Consider the following 14,885-nt stretch of genomic DNA (forward strand, 5'->3'; position numbering starts at 1 on the left):
CTTGGCCACAGTTCACTAGTTCACTGTGTTTTAATTAGCTCCAGCAGAAAGCCTTTTCTCTATTTGTAGGAAAAATATGTTCTGTAATCTAAAGTGTCTTTGTCACTTCTATGTTTCTTTACATTGCCCTACATTTACTGATTTACAAAGTTAACTGTTTTGGATCTAGACACTTCTGAGCATAAATTTTCTTCTTCCTTCTTTTCATTTGTCATCCTTTTCCTATTGGTCATTCATGTCCTTTCATTTTGCTAAACCCTTCATTTCAGTCCTTTGTATTTGTTTACAGTTGAAAAATTGTCAAACTACAATCCCAGATATAATCTTCCCTCAAACTTTTGTCTAAGGATGCAGATCTTAGTCTATATAGACAAACTTCATTGACCTCAGCTGGAATCCAAAAATCTAAACACTTTGGAAATATTTAGTCCTGAATCTGACCTTTACAGCTTAGCCCTCACTCCACAAGATCTCATTCAGCTATTTGCCAATGATTATCAAAGCTTCCTACTGCAACTCCATATTTGTTTTAAGTTTTGCTCTTTTCCATGTCAATTCATTCTTTCCCTTTCTTGCCTTTGAAAAGGAATTAACTTTCCTGAGGTTGTAAGCAACGGAAACAGTGCTTTACCATTTCAGCAAGAAATTCCTGCATCAACTTTGTACATTCTAAACTTCAAAAGAGACTTCTATGCTTCGGAATAGTAAGAAACCCCTACCCTACTAAAGAGGATGAAAGTTTGTCCATGGTTCACTATTCCTTAAAGACCCTATTTGGTTCTGCAGAAATTTATCAACCTTTAAGCTAAATATAACAGGAGGCCTTGAGACCTTTTTGCTAGAAAAAAGCAGTACAAAAGTTATTTGGGGACTTGGAATATTTTCTGGGATGAAGTTTCTGTGATCCTGAATATTGTGTTGTAAAACTCATCAAAGAGCAAATACACTTGTTAGACCAGACACTTTACAGTAAGATTATAGGGAAATGAAACCGCTATGGAAATATTCTGACATGATTTTAAAATTGTGATTAAATTTACAGGAAATTCTGTATCATTGCTTGTAGAAAAACAATGGGAGTACCTTCAGGCATTGTCTGTCTAGAGCAGATTAATGAATTTCAGCACATAAAATAATCCCTTCTAGAAACCACTCTACTCAATGTTTTATTTGTGTTTTGCAAGCAGGGCTCCAGAACCTTTTTGCAGGTTCATAGCAGTAATAATTCATAGTAGTGTTGTTGGACCTTTAAATAGTAATAACTGTTGATGAACAGCCTCTCTGTAAAGTCATTAAAAGTAGCAGGGAGTAAATATTTACTGACTTGTCCAAGATTTAATCTTTTCCTAAACCTCTTAATGATGGAGAATCTCTATAATACAGTGAGTAATAGTTATTGCTATGCTATCTATGACTGTGCAAACAGCTTTGGGAAATGTACAGAATGTTTACTTGAAATGTAATCTCCTGCTAAAGGCAAATGCCTCTTTAGTTACAAAATATGACAGGAAAAGAACAATGTCACGTCTAGAAGGAGAAAATACTCACAGAACTGTCAATGCCAAGTGTAAGGAGCATGATGAAGAACACCACAGCCCAAAATGTAGATCCTGAAAGAGTTGAAATTGCCTCTGGGTACAGGATGAAAACTAAACCAGCTCCTGGAATAAAAAGGGGAAAAAGAGGTGTCACTATTATGTTTCTTCACAAAAATGCTCATTTTAATAAGATAAATTGACTTTCATTTCCATCCTTGTCACGCTCTGTGTATTGTTAAAACAGTATTTGCCTTATACAAAAATATATCTAAAATGCTTTTTTAATTTACTCCTGATGGTATTAAAAAAAACCCCTATCCCATTGTTTTCCACTTTGAATAATATTTTGTTGGATTTGCAGCCTTACTAGTTATTTTTCAGCTATGTAGTGGAGAAGGAATTGTGTGGATGTGTTGCCTTTGGTAGGAGAACTCTTGGATGTGATGAGAGGGGCAAGAGCTGAGGCCATGGGTGACCTGTTCCCAGTGAAAGGGTTACAGAGCTGAGTTTAGCAGAACCATCCAAACCAGTCACCTGGGGCACTGAACAGCAATACCTTTGTAAGATTCTGTCCAGTGGTTAACACCTGTTTGTTGAATGGAAAAAACCTGTGGGGCAAGATTCTGGGGAACCTCAATTCAGTAGAGGTGATGCAATAACATTTACAGTTCACATTTCAACAAGGGATTTAAACACAGAGTTCTGGTTCCAAGTAAGTTAATTCAGTTCACTTCCATGAGATTTTCACACACTTGTTGGAAACAAATACAAACATATTTGCAGAGAAATGGTGGGGCAGAAGAGTTAAAATTAATATAGGATTAACTTCCTACCTTCAGTAGCTACATCCTCAATTTTAACTTTGTGCTCATGAGCCATGTAGCCCAATATGGAGAAAATGGCAAATCCTGAGATGAAACTTGTGACACAGTTAATGGTGCTAGTCAGCAAAGCATCCCTAAACATGGAGAGAAGAACAGCCCAGTGAGAGAAAAACTTTCAGAACTAGATGGGAATTTTCTTTAACGTATTCCCCCATCCTTCAGTTCACAATGCATTTATAATATATCTGCTTTCTGAATTTATATTTCATTGGAAAAGTGATGTTTGTTTTTATTTCAAAATTTAATGTTAACAAAACATCTAAATGCTGGGATTTCTCAGAAGGTGCAGAGTGATTCTGGTTGAATTTCCATGGTGGTGATTCAGCAAAACACTTTAAAACTGACTTGATTTAAAGTGCATTCCTAAACTGGAGTGCAATGTAAAATATCAGAAATATAATCCTAAAGCACAGAAACACTTCTGGAAGCTGGGATCTTTCTGCTTTTTGTTCCTGCACCAATAAGATTTCATCCTGTGTTCACTGTTGCACTTAATGGTACTTTTGAAAGGCAAACACCAGCACGGTTTACACAGCTGTCTAAAGTCCAAACCTAATCCTATTCTGCTTTGGAGAGCAGCAGATATCTTGGCAGGTTCCTGTTACTAAAACTTCACTCAAGAAGACAGTATTTCAAGATTTGGGTTGGTTACTATGTCTACACAAAACTCACCATCATTAATATATGACTGAGAATAAAAGGATAGCTTAAAACTTCTTTTAGTTGCAGTCAGAGTAAAATAAAATAATTGTGCAGCAATAATGGAAGAATAGGCTCTTACCTGTAGCAGTTGTTGTCAAACTTGTTGTAACTGGCAAATGCAATTAAAACACCAAACCCAGCTCCTAAGGAGTAAAATATCTGAGTGGCTGCATCAATCCATACCTGCATAACGACACCAACAGTGCCAGGGTCAGTTCAGCCACAAGGATACAGCAGCAGAAACGCAAGGAAGGGCTTTTGGAAAACAACTGGCATTCATGCTAAGGGGAGTGTAAGTGTCACATGGAGCCTGGCCCTGGTCTGGAATGGTCCCACCTGAGGTGGTGAGGGGGGAGCAGGAGCAGGGAAAGTCCTCAGAGCACACAGACACTGCTGCCCTGCTGGGCTGAGCACTGGGACAGGGAATTCTGAGATTTCACCCAGCACTGAAATGATTGCAGGGTTGTTCTCCTGAGTGACAGAAATGCTCTTGTTCCAAGTTAGTTTGGAATGTACAACCAGAAATCTAAAAATAGTTAATGGGTCAAGAGTTATAGGACATTTTCTTTCCCATACCAGAGCTTCCTTTGTGTGACTGTTAGTGCACTTTACATGATACTTCCTTGGTTCAGGAGCTGAAACATGACAGATGTGCTGTGAACACTGTGCATGGTTCTCCATGCAGATTTATCTCTCAGCTTTCTCTCTTAGTTGGAGAAAGAGTTATTTCTGTGATAGTCATTAAATTTCAGTTTAGATCCAACTTGATAATTTTAAGGATTGTCCACCAGGGAAAATATTTTAAAAGTGTAATATTTTCTAAAGTGTCCGTCTTAGCAATATCCATTCATCCAGTTAGGAACAATGCCACAGTCCTAGTTTCCTGAACCAGAAACCTGAAAATAGCCTTGGTTAACCCTCTTCTGTTGTTACACAGAGATTTTAAAATGAAAATCTTCAACAGAAGTAGTAAAGTCAGTGGTATGAATAATACTCAACATTTCTCAAAATGAGACCTGCAATGTTTGATTAAATCTGCCCAGAACTCTGAAAGAACTATGAAAAGCACTGGATTTCATCATTCATCCATCTCTACAAAATCAGATCTAATATATCTATTCAGCAGGAACTTTCTAACAGATCTAAGCAGCTTATGAGCTCCCCCTGCATTGGGAGTTCAGTGCTACACTTTTATATCTGGCCTAGTGGAAGGGCGAGAGTGCCTTCTCCCATGCTGACATGATATATGAAAGCACTTAGGCTGGTGATCTCTTTTTTTCTCAACATAGATGATGGATGCTTTCAACTGCTGCCTGCTGGACACTGTGAACCACTTATGGTACTCTGGGTTTGTAGAAAAACTTTATTTTATGAACTGTGGAGAGTTGATTACTTGAAAGATAACATGAAGAGCAGTCTATGGAGTGCTTATTGCTAGCCAGTGGATGGGAGGATATTTTCTCAAATTGTAGCTCATGCAGGGTTTTAATGGATTTCTTTCAATGAATAACAAAACAATCCTGTAACCTTAATTCCTTACTCATTCTTTTTATATAGCAGCTATATCTTAATATTCTATATTCACACAAAGGTTGAGATCACATAGGATTGTTCTCCCTGAAAACCGTTTATCTGAATAGGAATGCAGAAAGTGGGATGCAGTCTCCTATGTTTGTTCCTGTGTTTTGAAAAATTCAGATAACTTTTGCTGTTAATGAAATTCCTGAAATTTTTAAACATCAAATTTGTTAAACTCAAACCAGATCTGCACACTGCCACCATAAGACACTGGTTTTTAGTGGTTCTGTGTCTCTCTTGTATCTTGCCAGTGTAGTTGTACTCACCCTTTCTCACCAATCGAGCACCCCTAAGCACGTGCTTAAGTCCTGTTGACTCCCAAAGGATTTAAGCACATGCTGAAGTATCTGTTGAGTAAGAGTCTTAGCTCATAACAGCTGATTAGGAAACAAATTGAGAAGATCAAGGTGAAGGGAAAGAAGGGCAGAAACCAGAAATTAAGATTAAATGCAGAACATTTTCTTTGTTCTAACCAAGCAGGCTGTAAGAGAGCAGGGCTGGTTCTGCAGTTCATGCTCAGGCTTCTCATTGTCACAGCTTCTGATCAATGTGTGATCTAACATTTTATGATAGAATATTGTTTTTATTTGTATTAAAAATCAACAAATAAGAACATTTTACAGTAGGCAGTCATCAGTATTTCCAGCCTTCTTCAGTGTTTAGGATAACTTATGTGCAGTGCAGTTTGTAGCTCCACAAAAAGGGACACACTTTGACCATGGTCAGGGTGCTCTAAGGGCTCTTAGCCTTGGCAGAGTCCTCTGTGGGTCACCATCTGTGACTTAGAGTGTTTCTTTGTCAGATTCTTCATTTGGAAGAAATAGAATCATATATCACATCCACGATGCATTGACATAGAAACAAAGTGGGATTCTGTTCTTTGGAGCCTGAGAATTAAAGATTAAACCCACATTGCAGCAGCAAGGATCAGTCTCCAAGGGGGAAGGGCTGGCATGACAAAGCAGTTGGTGCCACTTCTCAGCACAAGTGATCTTTAGTCTTTGATTATTCCAGTGTAACTTTTTGTTGTTTGAAAAATGTAGTCCTAGAAACAAATAACTTTAGGGTCATCTAAATAGCAGCTGCAGAAATATTAAGCCAAGAAAGGGCAGCACACAGAATGTCATTCCAGCAGCAGAAGGCAGATGTGATTATGGAGGCCTGGTACAGCTAGTACAGCTCCATAGATACCTAGCTGAAATTGTGGTGTTTATTTCCAAACAGCACTTAAAATATAAAATTTTAATATAAGCACCTGCTTTGGTCATCTTGACATCTTTGTATTTATATGTATGCATAAATGTGAATTACTGGGATGGCTACTGCCTTGTGACAAAGGTGGGTGAAAATCCCATATTTGAAGTTTGATTGGATTATTCCAAAATAGACATGGGGTCTGGGTCTCTTTTGGAAGAAATGCCTGCTTTCAAATTTAGCATTAAAAAGCCAGGAATGGATTTTTTGGCTAAGAATATTAAAAATATGTCTGTATTATAACATTTGAGGTATTTTTTAATAATTCAGGAAAATCAAGATAGGCTTCATAGGAAAGGTACAGTGCAACTATGGGCAGACTGTAGACATTTCTGAAAGCTGCAATTTTTCAAGATGGTGCATTTCCTTCTAGTAAAATGATGTCTCTTTTCAGGTTTATAACCATTTGAATGGCCTTGTGACCCACCCATAGGGATACTACTGTCTTAGAAATGTTTTATGCTATTTTTAGTATAGTAGAGGGGAGTTAATGTAGTCTTTGTTTTTTGTAGGTCTAAAATGCTGCCAATTTCATGTATTGGTGACTGTAGGTGTAGATTTTGCTTTACAATGTATGAAATAAGTCAGTTCCAAGTTACTCCACAAATTGGGTTGGTTTGTATATGTTCAATGACAGAGTGAAATGTACATCACTTTCAATATTAAGATAAGATCATGCTTTTGAAAATATTATTTGTATAAAGGACCATGGTTTGATTAGATGAGCTAGTCCTGATTTTGTATGTTTATCAAGGTTTGCATAGGCCAGTATTTTTGTTTTCTGGGTTAATATTTAAGCTAGAGATTCAGAAAGCAAGATTTTCTTCTTGAGAGAATTCTTAGCCTTTTGAGTACTAAATTTTTGCATGACTTCAATTTCCAGTATAAAGGATATTGAAGTTTACTGGGTGCACAGTCAAGGATTGGACTTTTTAGGGTCTATAAGTGCCTCCACAGAGGTTTTTTGTGATCTGAATTGTTTAGGTTCAGAGTGAGATAGTCCTGTTTGGGAGAGTATGGAATGTTAAACTGTCAGAGAAAGGGAACCAGTGCTGAGGCAGAAGTGTGGCTATTCAATTTCAGAAGTTAGCTGTAATATTTTCAGTTTCAATAACAAGGGCAATATGTTTCATAATTAGGGAATGAGAACAGAAGAATACACTTACTGTGGCTTCTTTTAATCTTCTGAAATCTATATGCAGGTATGCATTTATTCCATTGTATGCACCAGGCAGGGTTATTCCATGTATTAATAAGACAAATAATACAACATAAGGCAAAGTGGCTGTTATCCAAACAACCTGTAGACAACAGAGATCCCAAAGGTAAATCAGCTGTTACAGAAGATGTAAGAATATGTAATAAGTACAGCTGGCATTTTCTTGGTTTAGTCCATTCAGTTTGATGGAGAAGCTCTTTTTAGGACATGAGGGAAAATGCTGTTACATGTCAGGAATATTTTCATATATAAGTTTACAGACACCAGTAGGAGACAGTTTTGACAAAGAGAAGACAGTGTCAGTGTGTGTTAGAATGCTGATTACTCCTTATCTCTGTTTACTGAAAAGTGCAGTCATTGCCTGATGTTAAGTGAAACTTTCATGAAAATGTACAAAAAGCTCTCAGATGTATCCAACTCTAGAATTTCTGTTGAGATATTCTGTGAGGGATGTCAAAGAGTGATTTCCAATGACTTTCATCAGATATTTCTCTTGACATGGCATTTTATATAATAAAACCAAAGCCTCTTATATCATTGAAATATTAGTACATTTGTCTAAGAAGAAGATGCACACTTAAGACAATTTTGTTTATTTAAAACTATTTTCTGGATGAAACCACCAATGTTGAATTGAAAATAATACATTTATAAAATTTTCAGTTGGAATACCACACAAGAAATGTGATAGTTTGATCCCTGTGAATGCCTCAAAATCAGTGATTCATTCTCTTGCTTTCTAAAATCAGGAGACTTCTTAAAGTAGAAAAAGAATGCAGTCAAGACAGAAGGACAATATTAGCTCTACCTTTCCTGAAGTCTTCACTCCTTTCCAGAGACTAAAGAAAAGAATGATTACCACCACCAAGAGGCAGAGGGAGAGCTGCCAGCGGGGCAAGCCAAGGTCGTGGATTCCACGGCTCTCGTGCAGGTGCAGAACTCCCCTCCTACACACCAGACACACAGAAACACAGTGAGGTCACTGGGGGGGAAAGGCTTTTGCATTCTCATGCTGTGGCAGCAGGAATGGGAGTGGCAGCAGCAGGAGCCCTACTGGCATCGCTGGCAGTCAGTGGAGATGCTTTGTGAAGATTCTGTCAACTCCTTCAAACTATGTCCAAAGCATGTCTTGAGCATGCCTTGTCTTAAGTAAAAGTTTCTGAAAGTAATCCTTTCTTCATGAATAGAGAGATGTTTGTCCAATTCTGCTAACAAGATAAACTCTCAGAATTCAAACGAGTCAAAAAGAAAGGAAAAACCATTGGTAGTAGGACAACTAGAAGCAGTGTTTTGCTTGCAGATTGTTATTGAGAAAAGAATGAAAGTAGGTGAGAAATACATGCAAAAATGAGAGGAGAATATTATGGGGGGAAAGACTGAGAGCAAACAATAACAGATGGAGCTGACAGTGGAATAGGGATCTATTTAATTAGACTGGACAAAATGCAAGAGAAACAAATAAATTGTTTAAGCTTTCTGATATTCTAGTCAGAGCTCTACAAATATTTAATTAAAACATCACCAAGAATCAAACCACATGGACTAGGAGCTTGGTTTATCCTAAGACTGCATCCCATGTAAGGGAGTGTAAATGACATTTGCAATGAGATTGTACATCCAGGTTCCCAGAGTCTGTCCACCTCTCTGCAGGAGGGACAGGAATGTGCAGGGCTCTCAATTTGAAGCTGCATTCAGACGTTCTGGTTCCTCCCAAGGGAAATTTCTTCTCATTCTCTCCTTCCCTGTGCTTTCTTCTGGGAAGGTTCTCCCAGTGACCCAAGAACTCTGGCACCAGTTCCTGCCTTCCTTCCACACTGCACTCAGCTAAAGGGAAACAGTTCACCTCCACAGAAATCTGCAAACAGTGATTGGTTTGTTACTATCTCTGACTCTGTTTAGTCTTTGTGCAGCACTTGGGTCCCCTTTGATTTGGCATCAGACCCTGAACAGCCAACAGGCAGCTCAGCTGCTTGGTGCTCACACATAAACCCTGCTAAAACCAAATTATTGAGGATGCAGTGGGGCAGCTGCTCAGTAGGACTCAGTAAATGAAGGACCCAGTCATAGTTTTAATAACAGGAAATGTTGGAACCAATAAATTCTTCTTATCTTGGCTTTCCCATCTGTAAAATAAGGATTACATTAAATGTGTGCTTTGTCTCTACTCTGAGCAATTCGAACATATTATGGAAGTGGTGAATATTTGTACATAAACAGGGAACCAGACCAGGAAATAAAGAAATGCCAAGGGCTGTGACCTGAAAATCACTGTCATTTTCACTCCAACACATTTAAGCTATAGCTAGAAAAAAGGATTTAAGAGTTTTAGGTGTAGAATTCTCTGAGATGGTTTTGTCAGACTGTTACTTTCTAGAGGGCTTTGAGTTTTATTCATCCCTGGACAGATTTATGTGATTGTCTTTTAGAAATTTAGAAAATTTTGCATAAATAGATCAAGGTTAAGGTCTTGGAGTAGCTCTCATTTTTTTCAATCCAAAATCAATCAAAATTTTATTCTTTGGTCCAAATATGTTTACCCAGGTCTATAACCTCATTCTTTCTCTTTTTATTAGAGGCAAGTTACTTGTCTAAATTTGATGTGCTCAATAGAAGAGTTTCATTTATATAAATTTTAGAGGTGTTGGATCTGATGGATTCAGAATTCAGGAATATCATCACTTATCAATAAATTAGTACGATAACTAACAAATGTATTTGTTAGTTAACATATTAAGTACTTCTAGGAACATCTAAGTACTTCTAAAAGTTAGTAGTCATATTTGTGAGATCAAACCCAAACAACTTGCATAAACTAAGAATCAGCAAAACAGATCAGGTGTCCCAAGCTATATTCCTTATTCTGGTCGTTAGACTATGTTTTTATGGTTTATAACTTAATGTAAATTGTAGAGCGAAGATGCTAAAAGAACTGTTAATGTATACAATGTGCAATCTATAGAAATTAACTTGCATACTTAATTTAGAAGGCAATTAGAAGCATGATAATTGTGCTCAATTAGAAGGCTCTTTTACATGCATGTTCCGTGTTATATATTTGGGCAGCCACAGTTCAGTCATCATTGCTGCCAGTTTCTTTCACAGCATGAAATGTGATTTTCCTTTACCTGTGGAAGGTTAGGCTATCTGCATGATGTGGATAGAGCCCTTTTTGCAGAGTTTGCCAGGCTCCAGGTATTTTTATTTCACAAATAGCACTACTTACATTCAACTTACAATGAGCTGTGGTTTTCCTGGCAGTTTGTGCCCACACAGCAGTGTGAGGCAGAGCCTGTGGTCCAAATCCTGCAGAGCTGAGCTGGCTCCATGCAGGCTGGCCAGCAGTGTCTGTAACTGGGCTGGGGTGCAGTGCAGAGGGAGCAGGGTGGCTCCCCATGGGGTGCCACAGGGGTGGCTGAGCTCAGGCCCAGCTCTGCCCAGGGCTGCTGTCTGAGCTGCTTGGGGGTCTCTGGATGCCCTGTAAAGAGCTCTGAGTAGGCACAGCTGCAATGCTGAAGGATATCCTGGCTCTGGGACAGTGCTGTCCTACAGCCCAGTGCACGGAGAGCAGCTGAGCCATCTGAGGTGCAGTGCTTGTGTGAGCCCTGTGTGCCTCACCCCCACCCTGGGGTGCTGGCCACAATCCAGCGGGGTGCCAGGGGTGTGCAGCAGCATCTGGGTTTTCTCTAGATATTTCAGCTCCCTCTTGTGTTGGAGAATGGAGCTGTGTGATGGACTGCAAGCTAGATTTTGGGAAACACATCATTTACCAGTGGCACCCTGGCTGGTTTATCATAAGTTATTATTTGTACTTAATCACAGGACAGACTAAGTTGGAAGGAACCCTCAAGGATGGTTGAGTACAGCTGCTACATCTGCATAGGACACCTCTAAGAAATGTCCACATCTCCCATGCCTGAGAGCATTATTCAATCACTTCTTGAATGCTGCAGGCTTGGGATTGTGACCAGTTCCTTGGGGAGCCTGTTCCAGTGGCCAGTCACCCTCTGGGTGAAGAACTTTTTCCTGATATCTGACATAAACCTCCCCTGACACCACTTCAGGCTACTCCCTTGGGTCCTGTCACTGTCACCACAGAGAGAGATCAGTGCCTGTCTCTCCTCTTGCCCTCACAAGGAAGCTGTGACTGCACTGAGGTCTCCCCTCAGGCTGAACAGACCCCGTGACCTCAGCCGTTCCTTCCCCTCTAGGCCCTTCCCCATCTTCATTGCCTTCCTTTAGATGCTCTATAATATCTTAATATCTTTTCTATATTGTGGTGCCCAAAACTGCCCCCAGCACTTGAGGTGAGCCCCCCCAGAGCAGAGCAGGACAATCCCCTTCTGTGCCCAGCTGTCCCTGTGATGGCCTGATGTCCCCAGGACAGGGATGTCACCCTGGCTGCCAGGGCCCTCCTGACTCATGTCCAACTTGCCATGGACCAGGAGGGCCCTTTTCATGGCACTGCTTTCCAGGATCTCATTCCCTGTCTGTCTCTACATCTGGGGTTGCCCCAATGGAGGTGAAATTTCTTTTTAAATCATGGTAATAGAGAAAATGGTTATCTTAATGCACTGAAAACTTTATTCTCCCACTAACAGTATTTCTAACCTCCTTTGCTGCTGTGCCCCACTTCAGCACATTCATTCCAAATTTTACTGTTTCAGAAGAGCTGAATGGAAAGGCCAGATGTGATTAGCAGAACATAGTTCTCATTAGTTCTTGTTGCCTGATTAAGTTTTTATAAGCATTTATAGGCAGAATTTATAAGCATTCTTAGGCAGAATTGCTTGTGCTGACTTTTGAAGTGGTGTTTTCTCTTTTGGGAGAAGTTGCTTCCCAACTGCTTAATAGGGATGGGTTCCTGCATCTTTGGGGTCCACAGCACTGATCACTCCATTTGCTGTCATACTGAACTATGTGGAGCCTTTGCCTGGGGCGGCATTTCCAGTGAAGATTTGTACCCTAAAGCACAAACCTATTGGTCTACAAAAGTAACCTTAGGGTGAGGAGTTTTTTTCAGGATGTTCTTGGTTCACACACAACTCATAAATTTCATAAACAAGATGTTCATAAATATGACAAATGTAGACTGTTGTAAGGGAATTCCTTGTTCTTAGGTAGGTTTTTGCAATTGCACACAGCTGGGCAGACTTGTGAATTCTGTGAATTTCCTTTACTGAATCTGGCATGAAAATTTCCCTGTAAAATTTCTCATGTAGAAAGAATGGATTACATCCCTGAGAAAAAGTATTGTCAGAGGGGAATAGCTGTAGCCCAATGATGTTGACATTTTCACTGTTTTTTCTAAAAAAATGGCCAAGATTTGTTTCTACAACAGATTGTGATTTCTTGCAGGCACAGTACCTTGTGAGAAGAATAGTGCTTTTGCTCCTCTAAACTGGTATTTTTAATTGTCAGCATAAATTAAATCAGGATGGTAACAGACCTTTTGCAGACACAAGAATGGAGAGAACAAATATAAAGTATGCCCATGTTTTTCCAAAAAAGAAAGGTTTATCTTGAATTATTTTAACCTGTGTGGAAAGAAGGTTCTTTTCATTTTCTGTGTTTAATTCCAAACCACTGAAGAGGGAAGGAATTAATATGTATCCCTAAAGAAATGTGGAGTTGACATTTTATTCCTAACTGGAATATTACTGGCTATTACTTAGCAGAAAGGCACCAGTTGATATTGGATTTTAGCTTGGTTTGCTAAGTTTACAGTTGATTTTAAGCATCTCTAATTAAGTATTGTAGAGGTCCTGCTCCTTCCTGTTGTAAGAAGTTGTCCCCATGACATCAGTGGTGCCTTGGCCTGAACTAAGCCTCTACAACTGAAACCAGACTTGGTAAAATGAAACTCTCTAGATGGCCTCAGTGTAGAAGGGCTTCAAACTTAAGCTCTGCCCAGGTCTTGAGGCTTGAAAACAAAAGCCAAATATATTCTTCAAGGCTCTCCTGTCATTGCCTTGTCATGGAATTTGCAACTTGAAATGATTTCTTCCAAGTCTGAGATTTAGAGGTTTCTCTGTTTTTCCTCCCAGTCAGATACTGGACAGCTGATAGATTTGGCCTAGATTCCAAGTTTTCCCTTTTCTCACTCAATAGAAGTAGTGACAACCAGCATATTTCTGCTGAATTTGAGGTACCTTTCTTGCAGTATTTGATGAACTGTCACATCACAGCACTCCCACTTCCTCCTACAGTTTATTCCTGTGCTGCTGGAGATAGAAGCAGCCAGCTCTGGCAGCTACAGGGCTTTAAGAAATAATCAACTCTAAATCCTTGCTCAGGCCAGCTTAGTGTGAAAGAATTATGTCCCAAAAAGAAGTGTCTGTGTCTTTCCAGAATAATCATACCAGCTCTCTGCTCGAGTCCTGTCTTGGAAGTACCTCTTTTCAGTCACTCTCCAACTGCAAGATAAATGTTTGGTGTTTCTGGTCTCCCTGCTTCCCCCTCAGCCTGCCCACCAAGGCCAAAACTTTGTGTGTGAGTGTTCTGATGTAACTGTACAAACCAAAGAACCAAGTTTAAGCTGTATCCCTTCCCATTTCCTGTTGTGACTCTGGCACAAAAGATGAAACTTTATGATCAAAAGATTCAACTCTCCTTGTTGTAAGGAGACCATGAGCATGAATTGGGTTATTTGATATAGGAAAGAAGCTGTTTTCTGATTCAGTTTATAGGTTGGATGGGAATACACTGAGACTTTGTACGAGTTTGGGTCAACACCTGAGCTGTACAGCTGGGCCTGATGAGCTCATCCAAATACTGGATAAGTGAATATAATGCCCCTTGTGATTCCCTCTTTTTACAGCTGGGAAAACAGATGTTATAGAGTGTTTTAGTTAAGTGGTTATTCTTCTCATTTTTGCAATGTAATCTAGTCATTAATAAGTACAGGGCCTAGTGACCTAATTACAGCTGTGAAATTCAGGGATTATAGCAAAATGAAATGTCAAATTCCCTTTTTGTTCTTACCTTCTGAACACTGCACCTTGAATTTTATTCATGAAGAGGAAAGGACCATAATATTTCAAGTTTCAGTGTACAGAGAATCATTAATTGAGCTGTTCCCCAGATCAGTGAAAGTAAATCAAAACATCATTAATTGATTCTACCACAACCTCACCCACTACAAAGTCAAAATCATTACTCAAGCATGAGGTGATAGCAGAAGTTGCTCAGAACCGTTTTAAAAAATAAAAGGCAAAGCAGGAAGGTAGGGATAGCATTTTACTTTACCAAGACTTAAGCCTTTTATTGTAAGGGCAGTAGATTTCACAGCTGTCATTATTTGCCATTTCAGTAAGCTCCTTTGAACTCAAGCCCCCATCTTGTTTTCAAAGCACTGAGTTTCGTTTACCCAAACCCCTGCCAGCAGTTTGTGTATCACTACTGATCTTTCACTGCTGTCTTCAGAGAAAAACAGTGGCCACAAATGTTAAAGAGCTATAAACAGAGACCCCAAGATCCCTGCTGGTTATTTATGGTAACAGTGTTTTCCCTTTCTTTCTGCAAGGTTGGACTAACTGCTTAGCAGGTGTGTGCCCTAATATCTTTCTACTCCAAACACAGAAATATTAATTGATTCATTATTCAGATTAATTCAAAAGCTGATTCAATAGCTTGATGCTTGTCCCCTTTCTCCTAATCAAATCCCATTTTCCCCTATAAGCCCATAATGAAAATATTTACACAGAGTTTGGT

General features: G+C 39.3%; 1 protein-coding gene across 1 annotated transcript in view; it reads right to left on the reverse strand.

The window, feature by feature from the left end:
- Positions 1-14,885, reverse strand: part of SLC6A2 (solute carrier family 6 member 2) — a 55,832-nt gene that overhangs the window by 12,990 nt on the left and 27,957 nt on the right. The window contains exons 5-9 of the mRNA XM_054296374.1: positions 7,984-8,122; positions 7,123-7,257; positions 3,204-3,307; positions 2,372-2,496; positions 1,549-1,661 (exon numbers count right to left, since the gene is read on the reverse strand). Of these exons, the coding sequence (XP_054152349.1) occupies positions 1,549-1,661; positions 2,372-2,496; positions 3,204-3,307; positions 7,123-7,257; positions 7,984-8,122 (616 nt within the window). The remainder of the gene's footprint in view (positions 1-1,548; positions 1,662-2,371; positions 2,497-3,203; positions 3,308-7,122; positions 7,258-7,983; positions 8,123-14,885) is intronic.

The sequence above is a fragment of the Melozone crissalis genome, unplaced genomic scaffold (genome assembly GCF_028551555.1).
Source record: "Melozone crissalis strain CALT ecotype California unplaced genomic scaffold, PUWL_Pcris_2 ptg000007l_1, whole genome shotgun sequence".
In the NCBI taxonomy this organism is placed as follows: domain Eukaryota; kingdom Metazoa; phylum Chordata; class Aves; order Passeriformes; family Passerellidae; genus Melozone; species Melozone crissalis.